This window comes from Euleptes europaea, chromosome 11 (assembly GCF_029931775.1).
Source record: "Euleptes europaea isolate rEulEur1 chromosome 11, rEulEur1.hap1, whole genome shotgun sequence".
Classification (NCBI taxonomy): domain Eukaryota; kingdom Metazoa; phylum Chordata; class Lepidosauria; order Squamata; family Sphaerodactylidae; genus Euleptes; species Euleptes europaea.
Genome location: NC_079322.1, coordinates 5978229 through 5996555, shown reverse-complemented (window position 1 = coordinate 5996555; position 18327 = coordinate 5978229). Strand labels below are relative to the sequence as shown.

The 18327-nt window shown below is 45.9% G+C and overlaps 1 protein-coding gene across 1 annotated transcript in view; it reads left to right on the top strand.

Moving 5' to 3' along the window:
* The window catches only part of SH2D4A (SH2 domain containing 4A), a 35173-nt gene extending 22854 nt beyond the window's left edge, over nt 1–12319 (top strand). Inside the window, exons 5-9 of the mRNA XM_056857851.1 lie at nt 951–1077; nt 6001–6205; nt 8559–8713; nt 9609–9829; nt 12263–12319. Of these exons, the coding sequence (XP_056713829.1) occupies nt 951–1077; nt 6001–6205; nt 8559–8713; nt 9609–9829; nt 12263–12319 (765 nt within the window). The remainder of the gene's footprint in view (nt 1–950; nt 1078–6000; nt 6206–8558; nt 8714–9608; nt 9830–12262) is intronic.
* Nucleotides 12320–18327: the final 6008 nt, after the last annotated feature.

Below are 18327 nucleotides of genomic sequence, written 5' to 3'. Positions count from 1 at the left end.
TGATTAATTTCTTCCTTGAGAAACTGTGGTTCACAGATCCGTCTTGCACGGTCCATTAATGTTTTGATTATTCCTCTTTTCTGTCGGGGGGGGGGGTTGGAGTTTTTGTGTAAGTAGCAATCTGTGTGAGTTGGTTTCCGGTAGACCTTGTGACCTAACTGAAAGTTTGTTTTACGGATGACGAGGGTATCAAGAAATGGGAGTTTACCCTCAATTTGTTTTTCCATGGTAAACTGAATGTTTGGATGGATATTATTGAGATGGTTTAGAAAGTCCATTAATTTTTCTTCACCATGGCTCCAAATAGTAAATGTATCATCCACGAACCTGAACCAGACTGTAGGTTTGTAAGGTGCCGATTCTAATGCTGTCTTTTCAAAATATTCCATGTAAAAGTTTGCTATGGGATTTCCTCTCAGTCCAGTAATAGCAAACATTTACATGGAATATTTTGAAAAGACATTTTCAAAATGAGTACCCAGCTTGCTGGGGGTAAAGGGAAGATGACTGGGGAAGGCACTGGCAAACCACCCTGTAAACATAGGCTGCCTATTAAACGTCGGGATGTGACATCACCCCATGGGTCAGGAATGACCCGGTGCTTGCACAGGGAACCTTTACCTTTTTAAACCCGCAACCTGAAAATTACCGAAACAGCTAATTTCAGGTTTATTTTTGGTTTGGGCATATCGATATGCACAACCCTAGTAACCTGTGATTAAAGCTTGAACATATCTATGAAAGCTTGTGACCCTAACAGACCCAAGTGAGATTTTGAGAAAGGGTGGCAGGCGCCACCACAAAACAGCATTGATGGGAAGATCCTTTTTCATGTGTCCAGAAGAGAAGGGATTCATTGTGTTTGAATGAGAAGAAACACTATTAATGTCAAATGTAATTAGAAAAAGAGGGAGGCGATTGATGCACTGAGCATTTTCTTCTATGTGCAGCAGAGGAAAGATGCACAGATGAGGACCACCATGAATCAGAGCCAGACGCAAGGAGAAGTGGCCATAAATCCTGTGGACGTGTCAGTGCAGAATGCAGACAAAGAAGATCCTATCTGGCTGGAATCTTGTAAGATCTCCCTATCTCTCTTTCAATCAACCAATTATGTGTTCAACACTTAATATCGTCCTACCATCAAATATTGCACCAATCCCAAAAAGCCCTAGCTCGTGTTTACTGGAGCCCTGAGCTTGATTCCTTGGTGCGTGGCAAAATGCAGCTTTTGGAGGTGACTTCGTTAAAAGCTGCCCTCCTTGAGCAAGAGTCTGCAGCTACTGTCTTAAATGTTTTTTTCAGATTAATTGATTTATTTAAACCTTTATTTACTAAAGAAATCCCCTCAAGCTTGTATGCTTTATACAAACGAAATTCTTGGTTTTACCGTGAGTGTAGACTACTCAAACGAGCAATAACCAGGAAACATAGAGAATTCAGAAGGAAAAATACTATTTCAGTATTGAAGGAATTGTTAACTATTAAAAAGAACTACAAGGACTTGGTAAACTGGAGGAAAAAAGAGGCCCTATATAAAAATTGGAGGAGCTTGATTACAGCTATAAACAACAATGATAATTCAACCCTCTGGCGGACTGTGAATTCTTTAAGTAATGGCTATGCCAGAGTCCCCGCATGTATCCCGTCATTGGTCTGGGTAGCTTACTTCAAGAGCCTCTTCTCCTACTCTGTGGAAAACCAGGGACTTATACCTGTAGTACCTTCTATTTTGTTGAATTCCTGGCCAGATGTGTCTCCTAAGGAAATTAAACCGCTCATTGATCGCCTACGCTCAGGCAAAGCCCCAGATCCTGATCTAATTCCCTACAAACTTTTTAAAGTCAACAGCGAATGGTGGGCCAATATTCTTGCTCCTGTATTTACACAAATTAATGCATCAGGAGCCATTCCAAAATCTTGGAGACATACTATTATCGTCTCAATCTTTAAAAAGGGTCAGCGCTCTGACCCAAGCTGTTATCGTCCAATCAGCCTTTTGTCTTGCTTAGGCAAATTGTATTCCTCCTACTTATTAGAGGCTGTTGGACTGGGTTGAGAGTAATAACATCCTTGGCTGGGAACAGATTGGCTTTAGAAGGGGTTGGTCTGTCACAGGCCACTGTTTAGTGCTCTCCCATCTAGCCAAGAAATATTCCTCCCCCCGAAATGGCACCTTTTATGCGGGTTTTATGGATCTTAAGGGAGCTTTTGATACCATCCCGAGGGAGAGGCTATGGTTGAAACTATCAACCTACTATGGATAGGAGGTTACTATGGCTTATTCAGCAATTTCATACTGGCCTCACAGCTCAGGTTCGCTGTGGCAACCAAGGAGAACTAACCGAGCCCTTTGAACTGGTCAAGGGAGTTAGACAAGGTTGCCTCCTTGCTCCTCTCTTGTTTAATCTATACCTGAATGATATGGCAACCAATTTCTCAGAGTTTTGCCTCCCCGCAAAGCTTGCAAGTCATCCCACCCCAATTCTACTCTATGCTGATGATGCAGTTCTCCTGTCCCGCACAAGAAATGGTTTGAAAAGGTCTTTGCAAACTTTTTCTGAGTACTGCTCTAGGGAAGGTCTTAAAATAAACCATCATAATCTAAGATTATGATCTTCACTAAGAGGAGAAAAATGCCTCTTTTTCGCTGGGTATTAGATGGCTTTGAGGTAGACCAAGTCAAGGAGATTGTTTACCTTGGCATTCTGTTTTCCCATAACTTAATTGGAATGCCCATCAAAAAGCAGTGTCCAACAAAATTAAACCTGGGGTTGGTGCTATTGTCAATTTTTTTCACACCAAAGATGGCAAATATATTCCAGGGGCTATTCAGGTTTTTAACCTGAAAATTACCCCAATTATCCTCTTTGGTGTTGCCATCTGGATTACAGTCATCAATGAATCTATAGATCGTCCACTGCTTCAGTTCTTACGAAAACTCCTAAATGCCCCTCGATGTGTTGCTGGCGTTACTCTTCGTTTCAAGTTTGGCCAAATGTCACTTGAAGCTAGGGCGTGGTTGGCCGCCTTTAAACTACACCTTAAACTGTGCTTTAGCACTGAGGTGCTTTAGCACTTTAGCTTCTCTGAAGCATGACCCTTTTAAATCCTCATGGCAAAAAAATTTAGATGAGAAACTGTCATTGTTGGGCTTCTCGCAGGATATGTTATTAGATTTTGGGAAAACTGAAGCTTTTACCAAAATTAAAAAGTGCATTAAAGAGCTCGATTATAACAGCACTACTTTTTGTGCTCGTCGCATCTGTTCATCCCAGTTCTTCGGAATACCCCCTCCACATGGTCTGCCTGCCTATGCATATTATCTGACAACTCCTCGTCTCTGTAGAGCTTTTTGCTTGGCTAGATTGAATGCTAACCCTTCTATGGTAATGCAGGGCAGAATTCTGAATATACCATACTCAGACAGGATCTGCCCTTGCTCTTCTGGCTCTATTGACACATTAGCCCTTGCCCTTTTGGAATGCCGCTTTTACGAGGAACTTCGATCGCACTATATTTCCCCCCTTTTAATATACAAATCCAATGCCTCTGTGACTGACATAATGCCTTTTTTACTAAGCTATAGGAACCCCAAGGCTACATTGTCAGTGGCAAGATTTGTTTCAGTCCTTATATCCCTCCAACACTAGATATATGCTGCTCAAGATCAATTGATCAAAGAGCTTCTAAGGGATAAAAGGAAAGGAATCTTGTAAGGCACTCTGATGTGAGGGCAGGGTTTTCAGGGTCGATTTACAGAATGGTTTCCCTGGCGAGATTTTGCCATGAGAGAACTCTCCTCCACCATTCTCCTGTTTGAAACATTCTCCTATGTGGCGATATCTTTGGCATATAATTATCAGAAACCTTTGGGAGGGGACCAAACCTCAATGGAAGAGCACATGCATTGGATGCTTCAGGTAGCATACATGACTTCTCCTTCCCCATTTGTTACTCACAACTACCCTTTGAAACAGAAAAAGCTGAGATGAAACAACTGGTTGAAGAATCACCCAGTAAGTTTCGTTGCAGAACTGAACCAGGTCTCCCCTCTCCTAGACTGAAATTATATCTCACTGTTCCACACTGGCTGTCTGCAAGAAGGGTTCCTGTTCAGTTACTGGCATTCCCAGTAGAAAGCATATTAAGCAGCAGGGCTGGGAAAAGACCTCTGCCTGAGGCCCTAGAGCAGAAGTCCTCAGCCTGGTTGAACCTGGAGGCTAGAAAGGTTTGCAGGCTAGAATTTCCAGAAAGGTCTGTGGGCACCCCCCACTCCCAAGAGGGCCTCGAGAGGGTGTTTTTTTTTTCATGTGCCCAGAAGAGAAGGTACAGTTTGTGTCTGAATGAAAAGAAACACCCTCCTTAGCCCTTCTTCTGCACTGGCACAGTGAACTGCCTTGGGGACATTGCTGTTACCCAAAAAAGAGTTTTTTTTGGGGGGGGGGTCATAACAAAAACCCCTAGGGGTTTGGCAACCTCCAGGTACTAGCTGGAGATTTCCTGCTATTACAACTGATCTCCAGCCGATAGAGATCAGTTTACCTGGAGAAAATGGCCGTTTTGGCCATTGGACTCTATGGCATTGAAGTCCCTCCCCTCCCCAAATCCTGCCCTTGTGGAGGGGCTGCCTGAGCACCCCCCAAAAAAGTGACCTGGGGCCACATATCTGCAGGATGGTCTCTGTGGATATGAACCCCTGTGCCAGCTTCATTCTTCCTTCAGGCGGACCCCCTTCTCACTCACAGCCTCAACCCTCTGGAATGGCCTCGGAGGTGTCTTACTGAGCTCCCGTGCTCTGCGATGGGGCGACTGTCTTCTTTCTGTGGATTGTAGGATATTGCAATGGAGATGTTTTTCATGTGTCTTATGTTGCTGTGACGTGCTGTGAGCTATCTTGGGCGTCATTACGGAGGATGGAGGTTGAAGGTTGTTCCTTTTGTTATGGAAAACCGGGGTTCGTGGGGGGAAAGAGACCTATTGACAGACTGAGTAAATATTTCAGAACCTAATTAGCAACCATTGTCCCCTTTCTCAAACCCTCAAAAATCTTCTTTGCTTTCTTCAGCCGTCAGGAGAACAGATCCAAAACCCAAAAGATGTTTCTCGTTGCTTGTGAGGTGGCAATTTCTGCAAAGCTCTTGGCAAGCCTCATTAACTTTCCAAGTCTCCCCAAGCCTCAGAAGGGTGTTTCCCCCCCCCCTTCAAGCACATCCTGGTTGCTGCACAGCCCAGACAGGTTTCCCCCCTTTCCCCTCCTCTCCTGATCAGACTTTTCTTCCTCTGAACGCAGAGGGTAACCAGACTGAACTAAAATCCCTTTCCAACTCTCACCTTATTTCCTCCGGAGGTGCAGAACTGGTTCTTGCGGTCCTGTCAGGTTCCAACAGCTCCCTGCTCACAGCCAGGATCAGGGTGTCCGTGCATAACCTTCTCAACCAAAAAGGGTTGCGGCGCCAGAAAGAACTCAAAGGCACCCCGATCCTGGCAGCCCTAACCGAGTGAGCCAGAGGGGTCCAACACCCCGTCTTTCCCCCCTTTGCGAGTTCACGGCACCAAGTAATGTTATGGAAAACTGGGGTTCGTGGGGGGAAAGAGACTTGAGACCGTTATTTCAAGAAAACAGTTATTTGGCAGCTGTGACCCAGATGCTCTACCAAGCCAAAATCTCTGAATCCAGATTTTACTGAGGGAGAGATATTTATCCAAATTCAAGTTATGACAGCCCATCAGGGCATATCTGATTGTATTACAGACAGAGAGGCGGCAGTATAGTAACAGTTTCACCCAGTTCTGTGTTATGGTTCACTGTAACCCTCCATGACTCTTGACCCAATTACTTAGCACACAGTAAGGAAGCCTGTAGCTAGGCAGATATTTCCTTCCCCTTCTTCCCTTACAATCTGGAAGCCAATTATTAACGGGAGATCTTTGGGTGGCTGCTACACTTTTGTTCATTCCTCAATGGACCGGTGAACAGTCTTGCTCCTCTGGTTGCAGTGAGGCGATCCAAAGCAGCCGACGAACGGCGCCGTTCCCTTGCCAAACACGCGCGAGACGACTACAAGAGGCTCTCATTGCAAGGCAAGCCCAAGGGGGAAGCCGTGGGCGTTTCCAGGCCCTGTGAGAAGGGGGAGCAGAGGCGGGCGCTCCCTCCTCCCCCGCCTCTGCCACCAAAGCCCAAGACCCTCCCTCCCACAGCCAGGTTAGCCAACGGACCACTGGCTCGGTGAGTAATCCAACGGTCTGGCCGAGATGGAAGGAAGGAGGGATATTTGAGGCCGCAAGCATGGCAGTTCCGGCGGGCCATGCTCTGGTCGTCTGTCTTGCAGAACTGCCATTTCTCATAGGGCCCTTTAAGGTGCTTGCAAGGGAGACAGGAAATCTCTTGTCCTGGTTGTGTGCTTGTGTTGAGCAACTCTCTTTGCTGAAGGTCCTTTAGCAGAGCGCTGCCGCACTTGAGTCACTTACCCTCATGCTTTGTGTGGGATGCAGTCGAAGCTTAGATAGCTGGCAATAGAGCTATACAGGCACTAGCCATGACTGCTGAATGGAAGCAAGTCTGAACGTCAGGGGGGTGGGGGAGGACTGGCCTAACTTTTTGCTTCTGGGCCTTTGGAAACAAAATGGTGAAGCAGATTATCTTGAGACAGCGAGACGATTATTCTGTTCTCATCCCAGCATGTCTTGCTTCGATCTATCTCTGGCCTAAGTTAAACCTAAAACCTCAAGGCCTAACCCCCTTGATTCTTTGAGATAATTATCAGTCTACATGGCTGAAGGCAGTCAGAGGCAAGTTGGCCGAAATGGGCTTCTCCCCTCAATCAGCCCTGGAAATGGGATATGATCAGGCGAGGCAAACTATAAAACAAAGGATATTGGATATGGAGCGCCAAAAAGATCTAGAGAAGGGACCAACTTTCCTGTCAGCAGAACAGATATATAGCCTCTCCTGCCGCCTACCTTTCCCAATTAGAGATCTTTAGATATGGGAAAGCATTCACCCTTGCCAGATGTCAAGCTCTTCCCTCGGCAGTTGTGGATGGGAGATACAGAAAGGTTCCCCTGGAGGATAGGATATGTCCCTGTGCTTTAAAGGAAATTGAAACAACAGAGCATGTCCTGCTACGCTGTCCATTATACCAAGAGGTTCGTTCTAAGTTTATCTCCCCCTGGCTTACTCGGCATTCCAGCCATTCGGGTCAGGAGCAAACTAAAGTGTTGCTTACGAAAATCCACAGGTTACAGTAGAAACAGCTTAGAGCAGCAACCTGTAGAATCCGCCAGATGCTGCTGAGAACACCGGTGTGTCAATAATTTTAATGGGTAGTTTATATAGTCTATATAGTTTACAGAGTCCAAACAACTTTTTTACTATTTGTATTAACCTGTGGGTAGAGCGTAACACTAAGGCTTTTAATGGTAAATTATGCTGGGCTGGACTATGACTGTTTTTAATAGTGAGGAATTTATTTGTATGTGGCCATAGGCCTTCATAAAACATCATCCAACTGTTTTTAATAAAGATTGATTGATTGGTGCTGACCCTTGCTTGTATCCTTGGACTGGCAGTGAGCTGGACTGGCAAGTCGAGCGTGGGCATCCAGCATGTTGGTGCATTGGGGCAGCAGTCACTCGCCAAAGCACAGAGGTGGTTGGACAAAGTTGGCATTTGGAAGAACCCTGAGTGAGAAGTGCAGAAGCCTCAGTAGCCTCAAACCTTCCATCCATTCCCAGCTTCCTTTAAAAAAAAAGGAAAAAAAAGGAAGTCTCGTGGATACAAGGGAAAGACAGATATGAGCAAGAAAAGAGTCTATGGGATTACTTTAAAAAAAAGAAAGAATAAAAGCTGGTAATTCAGCGAACCTGGCAGAGACACTGTCCTAACGATGTTCAACTGCTGGTTTATTTGTTTTTAACCAGAAAAGCCTTGGGGTCATGGCTACTGCTGGGGCACCGAGGAAAGAAAATGACAGGAAAACCTGTCGTGTGACATGACCGTGTTTGTGAATCTATTTGCTCTCAGTGTAGGCTGATGGGCCAAGAAGAAGATCGGATGTCAGTGTTCCCAGTCAAGATTAGGATCGGTGCCACTTTCCACAACTCTTTGTCATTGGACTGGGGAATACTCTCACCTGATGGGGTTTGAGTGCCTCTGAGGGGGACTGGTTAAGGAGAGCAGCCCCCCACACACACACACCCGGAGTGCTTTGGTATGATCTGATCATGCTTCCCAGGGCCAGGCAAACCAGCTCACAAGTGAGACAGTGTGGGTTATGTGAAGACGCAAAGCAGGGAGCACAGACAAAAGGGCGGAAGCGTGGGTGTGAAGCAGTGGAACTAGTCTGTGGAAGAGTGGGGAGGTTTGTAATATGAAATGAGAGACGATAATTAGTAAGGGAACAAAGAGGTAAAATTTGTAAGAGGCATTGAGAGATTCATAAAAAAAAAAGGAATCATCTGGGTCCAGGACGTGCTGCCGTCTAAAGTATTAACGTGTGTGTTTATAGAAGTTTCCCAGATAGTACAAAACAGATGCTCTTTGCACCCCCTCTGAGCCCCCAATTCCTTTGCCATGACAGAAAGCCGGACGTGCAGAGAAGCCCTTCAAGTTCCACTCAGGAGAGCATCATTCAGTGGTTCCAGGTAGACCAGCTGCCTCTCCGAGCAGGCTTTGAGAAGGCGACGGGCCGAGTCGCCCCGTGGTTCCACGGTGAGTAAGAGAGAGGAAGGGAGCCTGAGAGGACCCTTTCCCCTCTTTGCTCTTGTTCCCCCTGATTTTCTCTCCCACTTGAAATGCCGCCTGTGAACACTAGTGGGGCAGGTGCTTGCCGTTCCGTCTGACCAGCAAGGGCTCTTTGATGGTGCACTATAAATAATCCCAGGGGTCTCTGTGAGCCATTCCTACAACAGCAGCATTTGCACCCTGCCAGGGGAATGATTCACATGCAATCCACATTTTGGTGACGGGAACAAATCCTGTCAACAGAACAATCCCAAAACCCCATTCTGCTGGCTGCACAGCCAGGGTCCTATATAAGCTGAAAGAGCCCCTTCTGGCAGCAAAACTGCTCCCGAATTTGTGGCAGCAGCTCACACTAGAATGATACAATTATAACCATTACGTTAAAAATCACTAAATCACGACTGCAGTGAAACAATTTCTAAATCATTGTTGGTGTTTCAGGGGCCTCTGGACTTTTTGTTCCATTTGGCTATAAAAGACTAACAGAGCTCCCACCCTTTTAGAGAGCTAATCCCGGGCATAGAAGGGCAGTTGTGATGAGTGAAACCATATGGGACATGATGCATTTCCTTGCCAGGCGCTCCCAGTCTGAATCAGGCCCTGTGCCGCTAAAATGGCACAGGGAGGCCCAAGACCTCCATCTCCTCGAGTCTCCATCTCTAGGGGGATTCGCATGGCTGGAAGAAGCAGCAGCAGGTCCGGTCAAGTGGGGAAAGAGGAGAGGAGAGAAGGCCGGTGGGCTGAAGGAAAGCTGGAGGGATCTCCTGAGTTCTTGGGAAAGGCCCACGGGGCGGTTTTTAGAGACAACCAGCCAGCAAAATTGTTTTCTCGTGTTTAGCTGATCTTTGACTTTGGAATGTAGGCATTTTGACAACAAAGAAGGCGGAAGAGCTGCTAAGCAATTCAGCGCCTGGGACTTTTTTGATCCGGGTGAGTGAGAGGATCAAAGGCTACGCCCTCTCCTACCGGTCAGCCGAGGGATGCAAACACTTCCTGATCGATGCTTCGGGGGAGTCCTGCGGCTTCCTGGGCGTGGACCAGCTGCAACACTCCACGCTGGCCGACTTGGTGGATTACCACAAGGTGAGCTTCTTTGCACCCTTTCCCTTTCCTTTCCCTTTGTTTGTTTTATTGGTTTTGAATTCTATCCCGCCCTCAATCCCTGGCCACGGCTGGGCTCAGGGCGGGTATAGTACAGTATAGTACAGTACAATATAGTACAGCACAGTATAGTACAGAAAAATAAAACACAATAAGACACAATAAAATCACAAAATGGAAATAAAAGCAATTTGACCACCCCATACAAAGTATGGAATTAAGACAATAAAGAGAATAAAGAGATGGCGCTCATTGTTGAGGTGTAGAGACCACTGCAGGGCCTGAAAAGGATCCCCACCTTTGGGGTAAAACAATTTACAGTAAGCGAAGGGAGGGGTAGGGAGGCCAGCACTGATGGAAACCCGTAACTGCTTTGGCGCAATGGCTCCATCTTTGACATCCCCTGCAGGGCCCTGGTCTCTTTAGAAAGGGAGTTCCACCATGCTCTTTGGGCCCAGGGTTGCCACCAGCAGGAGGGTTTGGGGGCGGAGCCTGAGGAGGGCGGGGTTTGAAGGGGGGAGGGACTCCAATGCCACAGAGTCCAATCGCCAAAGCGGCCATTTTCTCCAGGTGAAATTGATCTCTATTGGCTGGAGATCAGTTGTAATAGCAGGAGATCTCCAGCTAGTACCTGGAGGTTGGCAACCCTATTTGGGCCGGGGACCACCAGGAGGTTGTTATTAGCAGAACTAAATGTCATTCATTCTGCAAGTGTGTAAAAGCTTTCCGGAGCCTGAAATTTTATTTGTGTGGGATTAATGCAAGATGAGGCTGCCCTTCTAGAAAATACGGGCAAAGACAATCAGACAGGATCTAATTGGATCTTCCCATCATTTTGAAAAATAAGTTGCCGTTGAGAATAATTCCTGTTTGGACTGGGTCTGCACAGAGGGGAAACTGTGAAAGGGTGGCTAATCCCTCCACAGCTTCAAAACTACACGCACACTACAGCACTGCAATGAGGCATGCAAGGGGAAAAGACGGGCCCACTTCTCCCCCCCCATCTCCTAGTACTACCCCATTGCGAAGATCTGCAGTTTAGCTTTTTAAGGTCGCTTATGCATGGGAGTTTTACTTCATTGCTTGCTGGACTCACAGTTTCTTCTTGCAAAGCTCTGCACCAGCAGTCTCCAAGCTCAAAACAAGAAGCTTGTGAGTCCTCGCCCCTTGAAATGCTGTTTTGTAATTGTCTGAAGTGCGTAAGGTCCATCACCCACCCCCCACCCCCAGAAACCCAAGTACCGGGTAAAAAAGCATTTTAAAAAACAAAAACAAAACAGAGCTCACTAAAAGGAATGGAGGGGGGAGAAGAAACCCTGGCCTCATTTCTTAAATGCCTCTCTTCTGCTCAGAAAGAACTCCCAGGAAGCAGGAAGCATTTGAATCCCCGCCTCTTGACACGCTTTGTAATTTTCTGTAGTTCTTTCTGTGAGAGAAACACCCCTCCCCCAAGCTTCCTTGTCTCACGCTTTGCCTTATGCACGGGGATTTCAAGCGGGTTGAGCTCAGGAGAGAGGGAAGAAGCAGGTTAATAGAGGGACGGGAAGCCCCGGGATTTGTGAGGGCTGGCAGCGAGGTCATCTCTAATGGATGGAAAACTCATGCATAACTCCAAGGAACAACTGAGACAGACTGGGGGCGAACGAGAGTGCGAGTACCCATGCATAAAGGACCTAAAATGCTGAGAATATCTGACTATGGATCTTCCCAGCACCTTGTCTGTTTTGAACTCCAACTCTAATATGTTAGAACGGAGTACCCTCTTTTTTTAGTTTGGAAGTATCTTCATTGCTTCCAAAACAACTGAGACTCTTTGGGTCTCAGTTCTGAAAAACTAGCTCTGTACATTTGAAAAGAGGTTACTTTGACTTGGGGGTGGGAAACGGGCCGTCTTTGGGCTCTCATTCCCAATGCCATGGACAGTTTAACGTTCTGTTTGTTGTTTGAAATATTTGTACCTCGAACACTCAGCCACGTTGTGGCTCTCCAGGCAGCGTTGTTACATCTTTGTAGGTGGCCATGAAGAAAGGACTTAGACATGAATGGGAAGATTCTGCTTCCCAAAGAAATCCCCCTCTGGGACAACAGACAGCCTTTGTGAGGCATGCAGGGAGAGGCATGTGCTCTTAGCTGCCCGAGCACTCGACTTGCGGAAATGTACGAGTCACCCATGAAGACGTGGTGTGACTTTCATACCCCATCATCAAGAACCTGCTGCAGTGGATAGCTGTTAATATCATACCAAGCAGCACTCCAGACCAGGTTGGCCATGCTAAGCAGTTCGTGAACCTTCCAGCTGCGATGGAACTGGTAGATCGTCAGAAGAAACGAGCTGTTAATTTTGATAGGGTTTAGATCTCTGGTACATGGATGCTGGAGGGTAGGTTCTCATCTGTACTCTGTTTCTTTGGACAGGATGAGCCCATCACGTCGTTGGGAAAGGAGTTTCTGCTTTACCCCTGTGGCCAGTAGGGTCAGGTGCCCGATTACCTGGATCTCTTCAAATGAAACCTGCCATTTAGATCCCCTGACACGTGGAGAAAAGCTCTTTGATGTGGAGTTTCTGACTGAAACAAAAGTACGTTTCATGACCAGGAAATAAAAGGCGGGTCACTCTTGTCTGCTGACTGCTGTCAGACAAAAAGCCCCAGCAAGGTATGACAGAAGAATAAGTCCCTTGTGAGAGATAATTAGAGCATTTAACTTCCTGTCATCTTTGTTCCTGCTAAAGCCTGCCATTGTGCATTGTTGAAAGGAAGTGAAGCTGTACGTCTCCCAAGGACAATTTCCATTATTTCCTGAAAAATACTTGAACGGGTTGCATTATGGAGAAACAAGTAGAGTTTCTTTGCAGTAGCAAGAGGATGAGCGCGCTTTCGCTCCCAGGGGGAGGAATGGATTCGAGACCTCTCAGCCTGAGTGGGGGCTGTGGCTTCAGAAATAAACCCCTGCCAGGATGGCCCGTTGGCACGCTTTCGCCCTTCCGACGGATCTGACTTGCTGCTGGGCCGAGAAGAAAAACCTCCGTCTTCCTTAATAAAGACACCATGGATGGAAAGTTGTCCTAGACCAGTTGCCCTCTTTTTTTTTTGCTCCCTTCTGGGTGGTCAATAGATTTCCTTGTTCTTAATCATCAGTATTAAATAATTGGAAGGAAATATACTGAATATTCATCTGTGTCTATATTTAACTGCTTCTTCATTTTAGGACTGTGAGTTGATTTCCACAAAGCTCAGAATCCAAAGGATGAGGGAATTGCAAGCAGAGCAGACCAGCCTGAATGTTTGCCATCGCTGATCCTTAAAGATTTTTTTTATTGTTTCTTTTTATACAAATTTCAAACATATATTTCTTATTCTACATACATTGTTTGTATAACATACTTTTCTCATTCCCTTCCATCCCTCCCATCCCCCTCCCTAGCCCCACTCCTTCTCCTTATAATTTTTAGTCTCTTCACCCCAGCCACGGGCACAAAGCCTGGATCTTCCACCGAATGTCTTTTCTTCCTTCCACTGATATCCACTCTAAGTAGGTCTTCCATCTACTCGTGATTTCCCTGTTCTTGTCTTCCCATGAAGTCTTCTGGCGCATCATCTCGACGATATCCGACTGTATAAATTCAAACAGATAGTTGTGCCAGATTTCTATAGTCCGTTTACTTTTATCCTTCCAACCCAGAGCTATTACTGCTTTGCTTGCTAATAACATAGCCTTGAGTATGGCCTGATCCCTCTTGTTTATCCCCGAGTTCCCTGTTGTGCTCATTAACATTAGCTTAAAATCTATGGTTAAGGATACTTTACATATTCTCCTTATAATGTCTAATATTTGTGTCCAAAAGTCCCTAACCTCTGGGCATTCCCACCACATGTGGGAAAACCAACCCTTAGATTGTCTACAGTGCCAACACATGGGGCTTAGTCCTGGAAACATATTCGCTAATTGTGCTGGTGTTTTGTACCATTTTGTAAAAAATTTATGTTCCAATTCATTGAATTTAATCTCTTTTATTTCCTCTAGTCCTTTCATAATTTTACCTGCTGTGTTTTCTGATATCTGACCTTCCTTACTCCAAGTTTTTTGTAAATATGTTATTGTCTTATCTTTATTTGAAATCATTTTCCTGTAGATTTTTCCTGCCAATCCTTGTTTTGATTTTTGCATTTCTTTATATATTTCTTCCATTGGTTCCTCTGACCATATTTCCACTTTTTCATTAATCATTTTAACCCTTCTATAAAGGCCTGTTGTTTTTAGCCAGTGTTGCTTGCCTATCTCTTCTAATATCTCCTGTAAAGGTTTTAGGGTTCCTCCTCTGTACATATCTCCCAATCTATAATATCCTTTTGACCTTAGGGTTTCCCACCATTTACTTTCTCTCATTTTCGTATGCATAGTCTCTAGCGGAGCCCATCTTGAAGTCCTTCCTAGCCATAAAGGTTGCCATTTATTCCATACCTCTAGTGCTGTACGTCTGGGACCTATAGTTAATTTTAAATCTTTACTTAAGACTTTTGAGAAAATGCCAAATCTTCCTATGTCACTGTTAATCTTATTTTCAAATCTAACCCATTTCTGGTCACTTTCTTCTCCTATCTCTAATTATGACTTTAATTGAAAGGCGGCGTAGTAGCTATTCAAATCCGGGGTACCCCAACCCAATTCTGATCTAAGGCTATATACCAACCTTTTTTGAATTCTACATTTTTTGCTATTGAATATCCACCCTCTTATTCTATTCCAGTGTTCTATTTTTCTTTTTGTACTAATTCCTAGTGGTATCGTCTGAAATAAATACATTAATTTAGGCATCCAGAACATTTTAGTACTTCTAATTCTAGAGGAAATTCCTAAAGTTTTTTTCTCCATCTTTTCATATCCTTCGCTGATCCTTAAAGATTACGTTTTCTTGATCCCACTGTTAGTTGGAAGGCTGTCAGTTGCACAATGACGTAACTTGCAAATGCCACAGAAAAGGATTACTAATGTGTATGTGTGTTGCCCACAGTCTATTCTGCAACAACATCAAGCTACTTTTTCTGTCCAGCCTTTTAGGAATGGTGCAACCGCCTGGCAGTGAAATGTGGCTTGTATTCCTATATGGCCCTTAATAGGGGAAAACAAAAGCTTGTAACAGTCCTACAGTGCCCACCCCTCACAGGCAAGATGCAGCTAGGGTTGCCAGCCAATGGCTGGCACCCAGCAGGAGACTGGGGGAACATAGGGGGTGTGATGTCATTTCCATGGCGCACCTGAAAGTGAAGTTACGTTGTTCTCTCCCTAGTTTGTGCCAAGTGCACTTTAGGTGCATTTCCCAGACTGCGCTCATAGCATGCACAATGTGGGCCATGGAGATGGCCCCTTCAACGCGCCTGTTCATCGGAACTACGGGTATCTTGACTAGAGTTTGCATAAGGCTTGAGGGGGGCAGAGACTTAGTGTGCCCATCCCTGGTGGGGAGTTGTGCTGGTGCATGGGAGATGTGGGGGGTTTGGTTCCCCCCCCCCCTTGCTTGGGCCTCTGTGGGATTGAACTGAGCTACTGTGAGGGTCTGGGAGATGAAATATTTTGCTAGAATAAGATCCGTGATGGGACGGGTTTAGGAAGTTGACTCCACCTGCGGCAATATGAAGCATGGCCCTGATGCTGTCCAGTGCTATATTGGCAAAGTTGGGCTCCAGTGGGGCTTGCTGCCAGGGTCTCGCTGCATACAGCTCTTTGGAGCATGCTGGCATGCCTCTGAGACAGCCTGGCATGGAGTTTACTCGCCAGCCTTTGGGCTGAGGCTTACGACAGGGCACTTCGTCAGTCGTCTTTCTGTTTCAGTTTTTAATATGACACACTACTTAAAAAAATTAACTCACACGTAACTCTATGCAGTTGGCAGGTCCGGGATCGAGCTCCCAGTTGGCATGCTAATACTGCAGCAGTGCAGTTGAGGGTGTGGAGGGAGGGGCTCAGCAGTGGAGTGAAGGCTGAGTCAGAGGTCTGCAGCAGGCAGTGGAATCAGTGGGAATATGGCCCCGTTCCCTTATGGGACAATGTGCTCTGGATCCCATCGGTTGTCCTATAGTGGGCAATTGTGGCTGTTTTCTCTTGTCCACATAAAAAACCCCAGTTGCAGATGACCACCGTGAGGCCATGTCCAGCAAAAGGTGGACACAACCTTGGCATATATTAGGTGCAGGATAGATGGGCACTGAGACAATAGGAAGCAAAATGTTTATTAAATGATAAATTATGAAAATTATATGGGTAATATGGTTGCTGAACTGGACACTTGTCCTGACCTGGACAGCCCAGACTAGCCTAACCTTGTCAGATCTCGGAAGGTAAGCGGGGTCAGCCTTGGCAAGAATTTGGATGGGAGACCTCCAGTGTGGTGTAGAGCCAGCGTGGTATAGTGGTTAAGAGCAGTGGTTTGGAGCGGTTGACTCTGGAGAACTGGGTTTGATTCCCCACTCCTCCACATGAGCGGGGGAGGCTAATTCGGTGAACTGGCTAATCCTCCACATGAAGCCAGCTGGGTGACCTTGGGCTAGTCACAGGTCTCTTAGAGCTCTCTCAGCCCCACCTACCTCACAGGGTGTCTGTTGCGGGGAGGGGAAAGGAAGGTGATTGTAAGCCGGTTTGATTCTTCCTTAAGTGGCAGAGAAAGTCGGCATATAAAAACCAATTCTTCTTCTTCTTCACAGCTTGGCAGAGGCCTTTAAAATAAGTTATGGAAATAAAAGCCACCCAATCTTTCCCTCATAACTTTGCCAAATTTTATCCCTAAACACTTCAGTACAGAGCAGTTATGTATTCTTTTTAATGTACTTTGGCTGATGTTTATATAGCATATGTCGCCATTCTGACATATAAGGCAAAATGCATCAATTAGGACAAACAAAAATGATATTCAGCAAACAAAAATGATATTCAGCAGCATTTAATGTATGTGAATATCCAACTATTCTGAAAATTTTCAAGACATACAGATTTTTTCCTGTGATATATCTGGCTTCATTCCTGCAGTTAAATTTCATTTATTTTATTTTCAATGTTTATTCCTTGGGAAATTAGCTTTCTAGATGCTAGAACTCCTTGGCAATTTATGCTTGGTTATTAGCTGTGCAATTCCTGTGGCACTGCCCGGGTCTTCTTGTGAGTTATTCATGATTTTCCCGTCCTTCAGGGGTCACCGCGCAGCTGCCCCACACTTGTCCCGCAGTTTCAGGAACCTCTTTTATCACAAATTTAAATTTTGCCTCGATCCCAGAGTGAAGCTAATCGAGGCAATTTCCGTGAATAGCCTCAATTTCAGGGTTTCTCTTCCCCCGCCCATTCTCGCATGTCCCACCCTCATCCAAGCCCTCCCAGATAAGCCATTTTTGCCAAAGGTGTAAAGATCTTGGGAAAACAGCCAGCTCCCCTCCCCCCCCTCCATTGGCATCCTCTCTGGTCAGTTGCAGCAGTGTCTGGGAACGGAGGGGATCAAATGAAAAATCCTGCTGCTGGGCTGGTGAGGCAGCGGAGGTGGCCAAGGGGCGGGAAGTCTCCAGTGGGGAGCCGCAGTGGAGTTTTTTTTGTTTTATGGTGCTTTTAAAATGATATAACATTTAATGTATTGATATTTTAGCGATAAAACACTAAAATATTAATAAATTAGGCGTTATACCGTTAAAACAGCACCATAAAACCAAAAAAATGCTTCGGCTCCCCATGGCTGCTGCCACTGCCCGTTCCCCCCTTAGGCATCTTCTCTGGTGTCCATGGGGCAGACAAGGGCAGAAAACGGGTGCTGGGCAACTGCTGCGGTGGCTCACGACCTGCAAGCTGTCGGGAACCCCCTTGGCAGTGTGTACGGGGGTGGGGGGGGGAGGGACTCTGACGGTCCACATTTTAGCTGGGTTTCTTCATTGATGTAATTTATTCCTGCTACTCCTGGGATTTCTTTGGGGCAATAAGCCCCCATGCATAGGGCTTTAAGATTCATATCAGAAAACTGCGCGTCTGCTGAGCGGCAAAACCCTTCAAAGAATAAATGGCCCTTGGCTTTGGGCAAACCAAAGATTACACTGGACGACCTCCAGGACATGATCTGAAATTGCTCTACAGGAGCTGTGGGCCCCCTGGTTTGGACTGTGGCTAGAAAAGGGTGAACTCCTCCCCCCCACACACACACACCTTTTCCAACCTGAAAAGGTACCCTGTGCTGCTATTTGCCCCACTGAAGAAAAAAGACATTTCTCCCAATGTCTCTGAGGGGCAGTGTGGGTGTAGGGAAATTGTGCCTTGCCATGCCACAGCTCAAATCCAAAAGCTATTTAGCAATAAGAAATGCCCTGGCACTCCACTAGCATGCACCTCCCTACATGTCATCGGGTCAGCTCAGATGTACTTAGATAGTGATTGTCTGTGGCTTTCTCTGGTTTAAACTTGCCCAGGTCTCTTCATTTTGTTTTTGAGGAGTTTCAAACTTCTCAGAGGCGTCA